The 15,529-nt window shown below is 40.8% G+C and overlaps 1 protein-coding gene across 1 annotated transcript in view; it reads right to left on the minus strand.

Annotated features, from left to right (window-relative positions):
- Positions 1 to 15,529, minus strand: part of LOC147336975 (protein NLRC3-like) — a 465,583-nt gene that overhangs the window by 306,323 nt on the left and 143,731 nt on the right. Inside the window, exon 9 of the mRNA XM_086287150.1 lies at positions 9,828 to 10,001. Coding sequence (XP_086143276.1) covers positions 9,828 to 10,001 — 174 coding nt within the window. The remainder of the gene's footprint in view (positions 1 to 9,827; positions 10,002 to 15,529) is intronic.

Here is a 15,529-nt window from a genome sequence, read left to right on the forward strand (position 1 = left end):
GCCATTTCCCAGCATGCAAGGCACTCGTGGATGCAGGCACACCATTCAGTGCTGACGAGTATGTTGATGTCATTTTGAGGCTACAGGAGGAATTTGATCACAGATTTGCTGACTTCAAGACACACAGAGCCACCTTTCACATTTTTGCGGACCCCTTCTCCTTTGATGTGCAAGATGCCCCTTCTGTGCTTCAAATGGAGCTCATTGAGCTGCAGTGCAACTCTGAACTCAAAGCAAAGTTCAGGGAGGTGAGTGGAAAAGCAGACAAGCTTGGACAATTTTTGAGAGACTTGAGCCCTAGTTTCCCTCGGCTTTCCCGAATGTTCAAGCGGACCATGTGCCTTTTTGGTAGCACATACTTGTGCCAAAAGCTCTTCTCCACTTTGAACTTCAATAAGTCCAAGTACAGGTCCAGACTTACGGATGATCATCTTCAAGACATACTGAGGGTCGCAACTGCTTCCTCCCTCAGGCCAAATCTGGCTCGGCTATGCGAGAGGAAACGCTGCCAGGTCTCTAGCAGCAAGGAGTAGGCAAGAGAAGCCATGTTCAGAAGAACAGTTCATTTTCTACAGTGTTCCATTCATGTTCAGAAGAAGGTTATAGAACTGTTATATATCTTTCTACGTAGCACTCATAATTCTTATTCTCATGTATATATCTCATGCACATATCTTTCTTTCTACATAGCACTTTAATTCTTATTGTTTGCACTGAAGCACCGCAGCAATTTCCTAATGTTGTAAACCTCAACATCTGGCAATAAACCCATTCTGATTCTGATTCTGATTCTGAATACAGACATTTCAATCTAAATACAGCAGATATAGAAGCCTGAAAGATACACACAAGTTCACTGACTAAAAACATCTTATTATTATTTTATTTATGTATTACAGATTGATTTATTTTCTTATTAATTCTTAATTTGTTTATTTATTTTTCATATTTTGTGTTAAAAAATAAAAATAAAGAGATTTGAGAAGATTGGAATTTTTTAACCATGCCTTTCTTGTGGAAAACCTAATGCGGCCCAGCCTCACCCAGACTCTGCCTGCAGCGGCCCCCAGCTAAATTGAGTTTGAGACCCCTGTCCTACACCATAAATCAGTAAGAGAGGGTACGACCTCTCTCATGGCCCCAAGTGGTGTGTGCATGCCAGAGCACTCTGGAAGGCATACAGAGTCTTTACAGACTACTGAGGATCAAACCTCTATCATCATGCAATCGATTATACAACTCTAAGCATATATGAGTAAATATTTCTAAGTATAAATGACAATCAACAATATAAACCTTACAGCTGGTTTTAATAACAGAATTTGTTTGTTTCTCAAATGAGAAAGAGCTATCGAGAAACACTCCTAAATCTTTAGTTCTGAACTTTTCCAGTGGGCCAAGGTCAACATTATTAGATAATGCTAATTCTTTTCCCTCACATTATAACAATGTGAGGAGTTAATGCTAAGTATACTGCCATTAGCTGCTAATTCTAATTAGGGGTGAATAATTATTAGTAGCTAATGCTAATATCGTTTTCTCTTCCCTTTTAACAATGTGAACAGCTAGTGCTAGGTAGGCTGATGCTAGCAGCTAATGCAAATTTGACGTGAATTAGCATTATATTAGTGAGGAGTTAATGCTAAGTAGGCTGCCATTAGCTGCTAATGCTAATTTTAGATGAAAAAGCATTAGCAGCTAATGCTCATATTGTTTTCCTTTGCTTTGTAAGAATGACAGCAGCTAGTGATACGAAGTCTACCATTATTAACTATTGTTAATTTGATGTAAATTAGCATTATCCGATAATGGTAACCTTTTTCCCCTGCATTATAACGATGTCAGGAGTTAATGCTAACTAGGCTGCCATTAGGGGCTAACTCTAATTAGGTGAATAATTATTAGCAGCTAATGCTATTATTGTTTTCCCTTTTAACAATGTGAGCAGCTAATGCTAATTTGATGTGAATTAGCATTATATTAGTGAGCAGTTAATGCTAAGTAGGCTGCCATTATTAACTAATGCTACTTTGACGTGAATTAGCATTATGCGCTACTGCTAATACTGTTTTCTCTTACTTATTAAAAATGATAGTAGCTAATACTAATACTCTTTCCCGTTGGGTAACAACGATGTGAGGAGTTAATGCTAAGTAGGCTGCTTTTAGAGGCTTATTCTAATTAGGGCTGAATAACTATTAGTAGCTAATGCTAATATTGTTTTCTCTTTCCTTATAACAATATGAGCAGCTAATGCTAATTTGATATGAATTAGCATTATATTAGTGAGGAGTTAATGCTAAGTAGGCTACCATTAGCAGCTAAAGCTAATTTGAGGTGAATAAGCATTAGTAGCTTATGCTAATACCCTTTTCTCTTGTTTTATAATGATGTGAGACGTTAATGCTAAATAGGCTTCCATGAGTGACTCCTTTCCCTTGCATTATAAAGATGTGAAGAGTTTATGCTAAGTAAGCTGCCATTAGCAGCTAATGCTAATACTGTTTTCCCTTTCTTTATACAACTTGAGCAGTTATTGCTAAGTAGGCCACTTTTCTCTGTTAAAGATTTCTGTGACCATGATAGAAACTCTGATAAGCTAATGCTGCTAAGCTAATGCTGTTTATGGGCCCTGTTAGAATCAATATTTCATTCTCATTCTGTTGTTTGAGAACAATAACAGAAAAATGTGCACTTCAGAACAAATTTATTGTGAATTCAGCTGTGAATGTACAGTTTGTCATTATTTAAGCTTCCATTTCCAAATGTTAGCTGACACTTTATTAGGTACACTGGTATCTATATCAGGTACACCTGTGACCTAAATGTTCCTGCAAACAGACTCCTTGGAGACCCCTACATAAATATCCATGAACTATCCAGCTAGACTAGTGTGTCTGTCCCTGAAAATATTCCTGCATGTGTGATTGTTCATGTGTCATCTGCAGGAAACAAACAGGAAGTGAGTGAAAGACACGGGAAATGTTTCCAGCTCTTCCTCCTCTATCAGATTTTCTCTCCATACCTGAGAGTGTCCAGTCTCCAGCCTGGATCCTTCAGTCCAGCCAACAGCAGCTTCATTCCTGAGTCACCTGGATGATTGTAGCTCAGGTCCAGCTCTCTCAGATGGGAGGGGTTGGAGGTCAGAGCGGAGGCCAGAGAAGTACAGCCTTCCTCTGTGATCAGACAGCCTGACAGACTGCAGACACACAAAACAACAATCTATCTGTCAACAGTTGTTTTCTCTTTGTCACAATAACATCTATCCATCCATTGTAACTTTATTTATAAGTGACAATACCCAGCAGACAACAACAGTCATCTGAAGCTGTTTAACAGTGTAAGGTAACCGCCACCAGTGTGAGCAGCACTTGGTGATGGTGGGAAGAAGATCTCCCTTTGACACAAAGATCCTCCCAGTGAAAACAGGCTCCAGGAGGAGCATCTACCATGACTGGTTGCAGGGTGAGGGGAAAGAGAAGAACATGAACATCAAGAATGCAGCGAGTGGTAAAATAAAGATTTGACCTCAGTGTGCTCAGTGTTACTGTCTATTCCTAACATATTCCTAACACGATAGCTGCACTTTAGAGCTCTAAAACTGGAACTGACACATAAAAATACTGAGAACACAGACTAGCAGCCACTGCATGGCCTCGAGTACGTATGCGGTGCGTTCAAAGAGCATCAGCATAGACATGGTGGGTTCAACAATATAGGACATAACAATTTCTATGGCGAAAATACTATCAATGAATGAGCCATAACATTTTAGCCATGTAAACATGTTATCAGTGGGCTTTCCAACAACTTGCATTGATCATTAAAGGATAAAATACGTGAGTCGAGGTCACTACGAGCCATGCGAGGGTCAAACATGGTAGAGAACCTTCCAGCAGCATCTTGGTTTATAATCCGCCTTTGGATCATCAGTTTAGGAGATGAAGGATCCAAGTAAAATAATAAGTTAAAAAATATGCAGCTATGGTCACTCACATGGACATCCTCCACACATACATCATGTATATTTAAACCCAGGGAGAAAACAAGATCCAGTGTGTGACCCTTTGTATGTGTGGGGCCAGAAACATGCTGCCTAAAGTTAAAAGACTCAGTGACAGTGATGAGCTCAGCAGCAGTGTTACAGGATGCTTCATCAATATGACGGCTCAAATCTCCCAACCTTCTCCAATGAAATGATGGATGTCAGAAGGTCATTAAATTCAGTTAGAAAGACCCCATCAGGTAGAATAAAATACAATAACTGGTTTTTAGAGAACTGACCATCATCTGTGACTCAAATGCAGAAAAGGAGTCCGAGGTCATCAGACTGCATGTGAATCTGTCCTGGTAAACAACAGCGAGTCCTCCACCACGTCCTAAAAGACGCGGAGTTCAGATGACGGAGCAGCCAGCCGGGCAGATTTCATTCAAGTGGACATAATCAATGTTCCCTCTAAGCTGCGCACGGGCGCAATCCGCTGACACGCTCTCTGCACACAGAGTATCTGCATTGCGCACAAAAAGATATCTAACCTGAATTGAAATTAAAATAAATACGTTAACAATTCTGCTTTGCAGTGTTAGTCGGTGACTGGCTGCTCCAGTATTTAGAACGATGCCGCCTTATCCCATAGTCCAGCCAATGATTCACATTCGTATATACGCAGCTAATCAACGTCGCTGACGGGCTATGACAGCGTCCTCATGTGCCGACACCGGTGTTTTGGTTGATGTAGAGTGAAGCCACGTTAATGACAACGTGATCCAGTGATCCAAGGGACCGCTCAGGGAGTTTGTGTGTTCGCTCAGACACATGAAACATTAGAGGGAACATTGGACATAATTCTTATTTTGCTGCCACGTCTCAGTCAGACACATGAAATCTAGAGACTCTTTAATAAAGAGATCGCTTAGAATAAATGATTTGTTTGTTATGGAGCGAACGTTAAGCGGGGCCAACCGAGTTGATGACGGTCGATCTGCAAAATCAACAGCTGACTGCAGCGGCACTTGAAATAAAGACAATGCAGACCTGTGGACCTGCTGGGCAGGGCAGCGACTCCAGAGCTGGGGGAAGCAATGATCGATGAGCAGACATAGCTGTTATCAATAAAAACAGTGAACGTTTGACGGACACACCGTGAGAAAAACTGCTTCTGAGCCACAGAGCCCAGGTCCCAGTCACCGGCGTAACATATTAACTAAATGTCAGGAGAGGAAGTGGACGCAGGCACCAGGATTCTCCCCACAGCCAAGAAGCTAGCCTCTGGTAGCTTCTCAGTTTCACCTGGACGTCGGCCCTCGTTCCCCTTTTCCATCTCTTGAGGGTGAAAGTCCTGCGGGTTGTGAAGAGTAGCACACCAGGGGAGGAAGAGTTTTTCTGTTCAGCTGTTACAGTAGCTCTCCACTGAATCTTTGATGTTAAACCCTTTAAGACCTACCATAGAACCAAGTCTGCCAGAGCTTATCTTTAGATTTTTACATGCTGTAGTGCAGACCTTCCCAAACTGTGGTGCCCGCCCCCTAGGGGGGGCGCAGAGCCATGGCAGGGGGGGCGCGGTATGAAAAGGGGGGGGGACAAAACGCTTGGACACTGCTAGCACGGGGCGCCCACAGAAACGCAAAGCAGGAGATGAAGCATCGCTGAATATGTTTCCAAACCAACTTCACTCTAAGCCAAAGACTAGAAAATATGGTGAAGCAAATCTGCCCTTTGGCTTCACCTGCACAGGTGCTGAGGTAGGTCCCTGCGTCGGGAGCAGCGCTGGGCTCTTCCAATCATGGACAAACAGGATCCCACATTCTTAATTTTTAGTTCACAAACACTTGTTGTAGTGACTAACTACTCCTGACATTTTGGAGATGTTTGCTCTTTATAGAGTAAAGTTACAGCGGGATACAAATAACATCAGGCTGATCCTGCCACGATTTGTTCCCTCGATTCAAATCACAGACAAACAGGATCCCACAGCTGTTTATGTTTTTGAACCCATTTTGCACAGAGAGGCATTTTTTGAAAATGTACTGATGCAATGTTGATTAGTATTACAGAAGAAGAAAAAACAACTACCCGTGACGCCTTTGTAAATGGAGGGACAGTAACTGCGTGTGAAACCTGCAGATACTCAGAGTAACAGTATTTTGTCTCTGTCTGCCATTCTGCAATTCATCTCACATAAACAATAACGTGACGTGAAAAAAGGCGCAACCTTTGACGTTGCCAGATGAACTCTGTATTCCTCGTCCGCAAAAAAGGAGTTTTAAAAAAATCTCAGTTTTTGGTGATTTGAAACACTGTTTGGATGAAACAGCTGCGTTTTCAAAAATACCAGTGTAGGTGCGGACGTAGCGTAAAAGATTTAGTAGTTTATTTTCTTACTACCTGTAATTTATTGCAGATTACTTGTATTTGCTTAATTGTTTACTAAATGTTTGAGGTGTGAAATAAACCGCAATGGAGCAAAATATGGGCGTGTGTGGTTGGAGGATGTGTTAGTGCGTGTGCGTGCTGTTCACGCGCCGGGGGGGAGGCGAACGTTTTTCGTGTAAAACAAAGGGGGGCCCAGCAAAAAAAGTTTGGGAACCACTGCTGTAGTGCCATTTTGGGGAGCAGTTCAAGTTGCTATACATCAATACAACCGTTATAGCCCAAATTTTAATAATATGTATGCATTCAGTCCATAGTAACTACATATACATATATACATATACAGCAAAAAGTGCAATAAACTAGAACAAATTGAAAATTGTTTTGTTTTGTATTTTTACATATAGTTGTAGATGTCCGTACAAACAAACAAACAGGCAACCAACACATCACATACACACTCCAAAATAATATAATATAATATAAGCCTGAGAAAACAACCTAGATTTTTCATCAAAAAAGTACAATGTGCAATGGCAACAACACATATGGTTCAGTGTTATTAACTATGATAATAGCAGTAGGTACAAAAGACAATCTATGTCTCTTTGTCTTCACTGCAGGCACTTTATAACGACGACCTGATGGAAGCAGTTGAAAATCATTAAAGAGAGGATGATCTGAACACAACATGACAGAGGTCGCCTTCCTCAGCACCTGCCTGTTATAAAAGTCCACAAGCTGGACCTGAGACCTCCCTGAAATCTTACCAGCCACTTTAACCAGGTTGTTAAGTCTGGTCTTATTATTCAGAGACATATTACCGTACCAAGCAATGATACAGAAAGTTAAAACAGATTCAATAAAACTTTTATAAAAAAGAGTCATCATTGCAGATGAAACATTGAAACCTCTCAACCTCCTTAAAAAGTCTTTGTTGAACCTTTTTCACTGTAGCAGCAAGATGTGACTCAAAGCACAGAGCTTTATCAAGAACAACCCCCAAATACTTATAACTGTCCACCAGTTCAATGGCTGCACATTTACCACTGTTAGCGCAGGATGAGGGGATGTCTCCCTGAAGTCAATAACCATGTCCTTGGTTTTCAAGGTGCTGATCATTAAGAAGGACTGATCACACCACGAAACAAACTCATCCACAACAGGCCCATGGGAATCCTCTTCACCATGAAGGAGGCTTACAATGACTGTGTCATCTGCGTATTTAATGAAATGCCTGTTGGCCTGTGTACTGCGACAGTCATTAGTGTACAAAATATACAGTAGAGGAGAGAGACAACAACCTTGTGGTGAGCCAGTGGAAGAGTTCAGCTGTTTGGAAAAACAGCCGTTCACTCTCACACACTGAGATCTGTCAGTTAAAAAGTCTAAAACCCAACCAACGAGATTAAGATCAAGTGTAAACTGGTTAAGAAGTTTATCAGCTAAAAGATGTGGCTGGATAGTATTAAAAGCTGAAGAAAAATCAATAAATAAGAGCTGAGCATGAGCTTTGGCGCCATCAAGATGGCGATAAAGGAAGTTCAACAGAGTGACCACTGCATCATCAACACGTCTACGAGGCCTGTATGCAAATTGTAGAGGGTCTATAAGCTTCTCTACTTGCTAACTGAGAGTCTGAACTAAAACCAGGAAGACTTATCTTATTACAGTCACTGTAACAGTGACCAGTCATGTGTTTCATGCCTGCCCAGGCCACCCTTAAGTTATTGCTACCCATCTCCGCCTCTACCTTATCCTTGTATTTTACTTTGGCTTTTTTAATTTCTGATCTGATCTCCTTCCTAATTTCTCTAACTTTCAAGATATTCCCTTCAATAAAAGCTTTTTTCCTTTCATGAATCAGCCTCATAAGACCTTTTGAAGACCATGGTTTGTTATTAGGAAAAAAATGGAGATGGTGTCAGTCGCATTCTTAGGATTCGCTTTAGGGTGGATGTAAACAACGGTGACGTTGATCTGTGGGAATTCCCTCGGCAGATAAAACGGCCTCAAAGACACAGAGAGGAGCTCAATGTCAGGCAGACACACTTGTCTACGAACGGTCACATTTTTACACCATTTCTGATTTATATACAAACACACTCCTCCTTGAGATTTCTGGGTAGCTCCGGGGTCTCGATCCAAACGTATGGGAAACCCGAAGCCATTTAGTTCCAGAGAACAATCAGGGTCAGAGTCCTTGAGCCAAGTCTCTGTGAATGCCATTAGACATGTATCCCTGTAGCCACGCAAGTGTGCGACATTCAAATGCAGTTCATCCAATTTACTCCTCAGAGACTGCACATTAGCCAGGATTATTGATGGTAAAGGAATGACTCCAAACAACCGTCAGGATTGCCAATAAAATCATGCGAAATAAAAAACCCATCTTCGTTAAAAGAAGTTCCACAAAGCACAAGCCGATGCTATAGAATTTCCTCAGGCAAAAAAATATATATATATAAAGGAATAAAAGAATGAAATAAAATAAGTTAAAACACTGACACTGACAGAGAGAGACAACCTGCTGGTCGCCACAAGAGCAGCGCCCCTCTTTCTAGTCTAGTCTAGACTGAGAATGCATCAAGACCACTCACTCACCCTTCCCTCCTGCCTCTCAGCTGCTGAAACTCACAGTTTGTTACCACGGAAGAGTCACTCCTTCATCTGAGATGAAGCCTGATAGTCTGACTGATGCAATATAACATTCAGTCTACACTTTGTTTTTGTGCAAAGATGATAAAGAGGAAATACTAATAACATAAACAAAAATAAATGTCCAATTTAGAAATCTTATTCTTTTTTGCTCTATAAAATAGTTGTTTTTATTTTTCAGTCACTCATCGTAGCAGTAGGATTTACATGAAAATAAAAACAAATTAAGTTTGAGAGAAAAAGTACATTTTTGGCACTCTCTGGGCAACTGACTCAGAGACTCAAATGAAAAAACCCGATTCATTTTGGTGAGTGACTCATTTAAACTCGATTCGGTAAAAAGAATCAAATTTACCATCACTAATACAAATCCCTTTGGAGAAAACAGCTTTAAAACATGTATTGTTAAATTCCAGATGTTTCTTTGCAAGGAAAACTCAAACACTGAAGCAATACCACCAGTAACCTCCTACATATGGAAATGTGGTGTCATTAAAGACATAATAATTTCATTAATACCCAATATCCAGCAAAATATGTAATTTGAACATTTTGTTCCTAACGAAATCAAATGTATATATTGTAGAAGATTAGCCAAATTTATGTAAAATGGCCAGTACATGAATTAAAAATAAAAAATAAACAAAATCGTATGACTGTGACAAATTTTACACAGTAATTCAGTCTAATAATCCACTCAAATATAAATATAAGTTTAGCTAAAAGCTCTATAGATAAGTCAATCAATAATATAATTCACATTTTAAATGATCATATGTGTTAACGTTTGAATCCTGACCTGAGAGTTTCCACTGCACACTGTGAACTCTTTAGTCCAGCAGACAGAAGCTTCACTCCTGAATCCTGCAGGTCAGAGTTACTCAGGTCCAGCTCTCTCAGACTGGAGGACTGGGAGCTGAGGACTGAGCACAGAGCTTCACAGCTTCTCTCTGACAGGTTACAGCCACCCAGTCTGAAAAACAAAAGATAATCTATAATACTTATGTAAAGTTTGTTATTATATTACATGCCATCTTTTTATTTTTGATGAAACCTTAACATACTAAGATACAACATCATATGGATGAACTTGAATAAAATGTTTTTTTTTAATTATATCTTTATTTGGATTGGACAAGTGATCAGTAAACAAAGTGATCAGTGGGTGCATATTAACCTCCACTAGCTATTACTAGGACAGTTGCTCGCATGCTCTCCCAAAGGAGATATATAGAACACATTACATGGAACTATAAACACAAACTGGGAGGGGTGCCCATGCTGCAATCATTGTGAACAAATAAGTAAATAAACAAGCAATAGTAATAGAAGTAAATGTAAAAAAAATCAAACAAAAAACAACCAAGTAATAGTGAGATCAAGTGAAGTCAGCCCTCGTGGGGGTGATGAATTGGATCCAATTGTTCCAACTTTGGTAGATTTTGGCTTTTTGATTTCTTAACAGATATGTAAGTTTTTCCATCCTAAATATCTCTAAAATGATCCCAAACCAGTCGTCTAGGGTAGGCTGGGCTGGGCTTAACCATCTTCTAGTAATTGTTTTTTTACTTGCCACCAAGAGTAATTGCACCAACTTAATCTCACTCCTACATTCCAGAAAGGGGACCAAACCCATGTATAAAACCTTAAAATCTAAAGGTATTTGAACGTTAAAGACTGCACTTAAGGAGACCTGAACGTTTTTTAACTTGGGACAGTCCCAAAAGACATGAAAATGGTTAGCAACAGTCGAGCCGCATTGTCTCCAGCATTGCATATAAGCCCCTTTGTACCTCTCCTGATATGGAGTCTTGAAGTACCTAATAATATTCTTCCAGCCATGTTCCTTCCAGCTCATAGAACTGGACGTGGACCACTGGCAGTACAAAACATTTTCCCACTCCCCCACAGAAATAGCAATCCCTGATTCCCTTTCCCATTTATCCTTAGTGTATAAAGTGTTATCCTTGCTGGCACTAGAGAGGGCTTTGTATAGTTTAGAAATAGATTTAGTAGGGGTCATGGTTGTGGCATTTTTCAGGATGAGGAAAAAATGCGACTCAGCATCATTGAAGTTGGCATTCATGATCAATATATGATCTCAGCTGTAAGTATCTATGAAAGTTGTATTTTGTCAGGTTGTCCTGTAAGGTCTCAAATCTGAGCACAATATTTCTATGAGTAAGAGAGAGGAATGTTGTAAGGCCACAGGATATCCATGCTTTAAAAGTTACCTGGGAGCTGAGACTCATGAAGGGGACCAGATTCCATCTGTGCAGATCAGCTTTTATACTTGCAGATATTGGCTCGTAGTTTGCCTGAAAGAGCCCCGAGAGGTCCGCAGTCAAATATATTCCCAGGTACTTAATTTTCTCATTATCCCAATTTACTTTAAATTTCCTACGTAAAGCTGCAGAAGCTGTATAATTTAAAGTCATCACCTGTGTTTTTGAAATATTGACCTTATAACCAGATAACTTCCCCAAATCACTTAAAGTAGACATCAACTCACTAAAAGACCTCTCTGGCTCCTCCAGGCAGACCAGTACATCATCGGCGAACATTACCACTTTATGTTCAACTCCTGACAATGCAACACCCCTAATGTTATGATTTTGTCTAATCGCTTGGCCTAATGTTTCTATGAATAAATCAAAGAGAAGTGGTTTGATTGCACAACCCTGCCTACAGCCATGTTCCAGAGCAAAGGGCTTGGAGAGATCACCATTCACCTTAATACGGGCTGAGGGTCGAGCAAACAGACCTTGGATTACTCTAATAAACTTGTCATGAAAGCCAAACTTCCCCAGAACCTTATACAGAAATACCCATCTGACCGAGTCGAAGGCTTTCTCAGCGTCCAAGCTTCCTATCATTGATTGAGTTTTGTTCTTTTGTATTTGAGCAGAGATGTGTAATATTCTCCTAATGTTGTCAGTTGTTTGTCTATAGTGAATGAAACCAGTCTGATCTAAATCGATGAGGTCAGGTAAAAACTTCTCCAGTCTACGAGCAAGAATAGAAGTAAATAGTTTGTAATCCAAGTTAAGGACACTGATTGGTCGATAGTTTCCACATTCTCGTTTATCTTTCCCCTCTTTTGGGATAATTGAAATAGTTGCCTCCCTCCAGGAGGGTGGGATTTCTCCCTCCTGTAGGATGTAGTTAAATGACTTCAGCAATGTGGGGACTAGATCTGCCCTCAGGGTGCGATACCACTGAGAACTGAACCCGTCCGGCCCAACTGCCTTACCTGGTTTTAATCTGGAAAAAGCATTAATTTCTTCCACTAAAATGGGATGTGTTAGAAGCTCATTTTTGAGAGACGGGAGTGAAGGTAATTCTAGAGAGCTAAGAAAGGCATCAGTACAATTCTCCTCTGTAGCATTGGGCTGTGAGTACAGCTCCCTAAAGAAGGTCTCAAAACATTTCTGAATGTCTTCTAATTTTGATTCCAGAATATTAGTCTTGGGGTCCTTGATTTGGTATATCGTACTTTCCTCTAGTTGTTTGCGTTATTTATGTGCCAGATATTTTGCAGATTTCCCTCCTGTCTCATAGTATATTTGCCTCAAAAAAATTAAGTTATTTTGGGCCTCCTGGGTGTAAATATCATTAATTTCATCCTGTATTTTCCTGATATCCTGCTTCAGAGTAGGATTTGCGGTGTTTATGTCTTCCTGTTCTTTCAACTTTAAATTTGCCTGTAGTTCTGCTAATTTTTGCCCTTTGATTCTCTTTAAGTGGGAGGCGATAGAAATTAATGTACCTCTCATTACCGCTTTGAGCATATCCCAAAGAATAGCTGGAGATACCTCTCCTGTGTCATTAACATCTAGAAATTCTTTAATGTCTACCTTTAATTTGGAAACTATGGCAGGATCATTAAGGTGCGATAACAATTTCCACAGTGTGGTACATTTTTTCCTAGCCACCTGCAAAGATAGAGAGATAGGACTGTGGTCAGATAGATCTCTTGTTAATATGTCACAGTCTTTGACCCTAAACCTATCAACTTTAAACATAAAAAAGTAGTCCAGCCTTGCATACACTTTAAAGGAACCAGAGTAATGAGTGAAATTTCTGGTAGATGCGTAGCGGTCCCACCATACATCTATTATCCCCATCTCTACCATATAGGAATTGACTTTTCTAGTAAGTGCTGTTACCTGGTTGGTTGGGGAGGAGGAGTCTAGTTTAGGGTCAAGTCTAAAGTTAAAACCCCCCCACAGACAACTATCCCCTGAGAATCCAGCAATAAATCAAACCTATTCCTATAGAATAGCCAATCGCTCCCGGGGGGAGCATAAACATTTAAAATTGTGATTTCAGACCCCTCTATCCATTCTGTTATTCTAACCAATCTGCCTTCCTCGTCACAGAGTTCTTAGATATGTTCATAGTTAAGTGTACCAGAGATAAGTGTAGCCACACCCCTCTTGTGTTTGGACTTAACGGAAGAGGAGAATACATATTTAAAACCCTTTCTTTTCAATCTCAAGTGATCTACTTGGTTCATGTGTGTCTCCTGAAGTAATGCAATCTGGGCCTTCTCCTTCCTTAGTTTGGACAGTATCTTATTCATCTTAATCACGTTCAGAACCCCGTTAACATTAAAAGAGATTACTTTCACTGACTCACTTCCCATAAAGATATATTAAGTTACCACAGCGCATAAACTCAATAGCAGCAGGCAACCCCCTCTTAAAACAGTAACAAGTGAAAAAAGTTAGGAATGAACTGAAAACATTTGAACATAACTGGAGCTTGAAAGCTCCTAAGCTGGCTTCTGACAGTGGAGCACTTCCACTGACACCCTCACAACTTGAAGGGAAACCCCTTATTACTCCCTGAGTTAGGGGGCTTTCCACTGCGACGTCACTCACAGCACGAGAAGCCCCACCCATTTTAGCTCGACAGTAACCATATTTCACCATGTTGTCCATAGCTAATACATAACATTAAATTCGTTCTCTTCACGTCTGTATACTTGCAGCTTCTCTCTATATCCCGCAGCTCCTCGGATCTGACGCAGACGCCGACCACCAACTCCCCGCCACAGCGGGCATCTTTGTAGTTTTTCTCTGGGGGTTGCCGGTGGTGTAATCACCTTTACCGGCAGGCCCCGACTCGCCAGGTCAGCCGTTGCCTCCTCCACCGTGTTGTAGGTTTTCACTCCTTCTTCGAAAAAAACCTTAAGGCGCGCTGAGTAGAGGGTCCTAAACCGTACATTCTTCTCTTTTAGGACCTTTCGTGCCTCTGCATACTCCTTCCTCATAGCCATGATCTCAGGGGGGTAATCGTGGTCGAGGTTGATCTTGCTGGAATTCAGCATAAAACCTTTCTTTTGCCAAGCGAGCCTCAGCACTTCTTCTTTAACCGTGAAGCACAGGAATTTTACCAGGATCGATCTGGGTTGGGAGCCGTCCGGAGGGAGTAATGATAACACTCTGTGTGCTCTCTGAATTTGTAACGGTGTTGATGGTGGGATGGCGAGATTCTCCCGGAGTAGCTTCTCCACAAAGTGGGCCATAGATGGAGCTCCCGATTCTTCTCCCTCCGGCACCCTGTACAGTCTGAGCGACTCCCTCCTCGAGTAAGCCTCCAGTGATGTTAGTTTTGTTTGAAACTTTTCCTGCATGCTTTCTTCCATTTGCGCAACATCTCTAAAGTTAGAAATATCCTGTCTCAGAGTGACGCTGAAAAACTAGTTCATGCATTTATTACTTCCAGGCTGGACTATTGTAATTCGTTATTATCAGGATGTCCAAAAAACTCCCTGAAAAGCCTTCAGTTAATCCAAAATGCTGCAGCAAGAGTACTGACAGGGACTAGAAAGAGAGAGCAGATTTCTCCTGTATTGGCTTCCCTTCATTGGCTTCCTGTTAAATCCAGAATTGAATTCAAAATCCTGCTCCTCACATACAAGGTCTTAAATAATCAGGCCCAATCTTATCTTAATGACCTTGTAGTACCATATCACCCCATTAGAGCACTTCGCTCTCACACTGCAGGCCTACTTGTTGTTCCTAGAGTATTTGAAAGTAGAATGGGAGGCAGAGCCTTCAGTTTTCAGGCCCCTCTTCTGTGGAACCAGCTTCCAGTTTGGATTCAGGGGACAGACACTATCTCTACTTTTAAGATTAATCTCATATTTCCATTAAAAGTGTTGAATTTGACTGTTTGATGTTCTTTATGATCTCTGGCACCAGTTCATCTGTAGGCTGAGCTCAGTCCATCCATTTAGTGAAATGATGTTTAAAGGTCTCCTTGTTCTGTGAGCGTGCACAGATCCTGAAGCAGAAAGCCTGGGTTACAGAGAAATGATCATCATTGTGATGATGCTCATCATCTCTGACTGGGATTTGAGGTTTTGTCAAAGCAGCAAAGAAAGCCTGGCTATGTTGGACTGGGTGTGGAAGCAGCTCCCAGTTTGAGTTCAGGAGACAGACGCCCTCTCTACTTTGAAGATCAGCTTCAAACTTTACTTTTTGCTAAAGC

The sequence above is a fragment of the Aulonocara sp. 'chitande type north' Nkhata Bay genome, linkage group LG3, assembly GCF_057382095.1.
Source record: "Aulonocara sp. 'chitande type north' Nkhata Bay isolate Kocher_YH1m ecotype deep benthic linkage group LG3, A_spYH_male_GT1.1, whole genome shotgun sequence".
In the NCBI taxonomy this organism is placed as follows: Eukaryota; Metazoa; Chordata; class Actinopteri; order Cichliformes; family Cichlidae; genus Aulonocara; species Aulonocara sp. 'chitande type north' Nkhata Bay.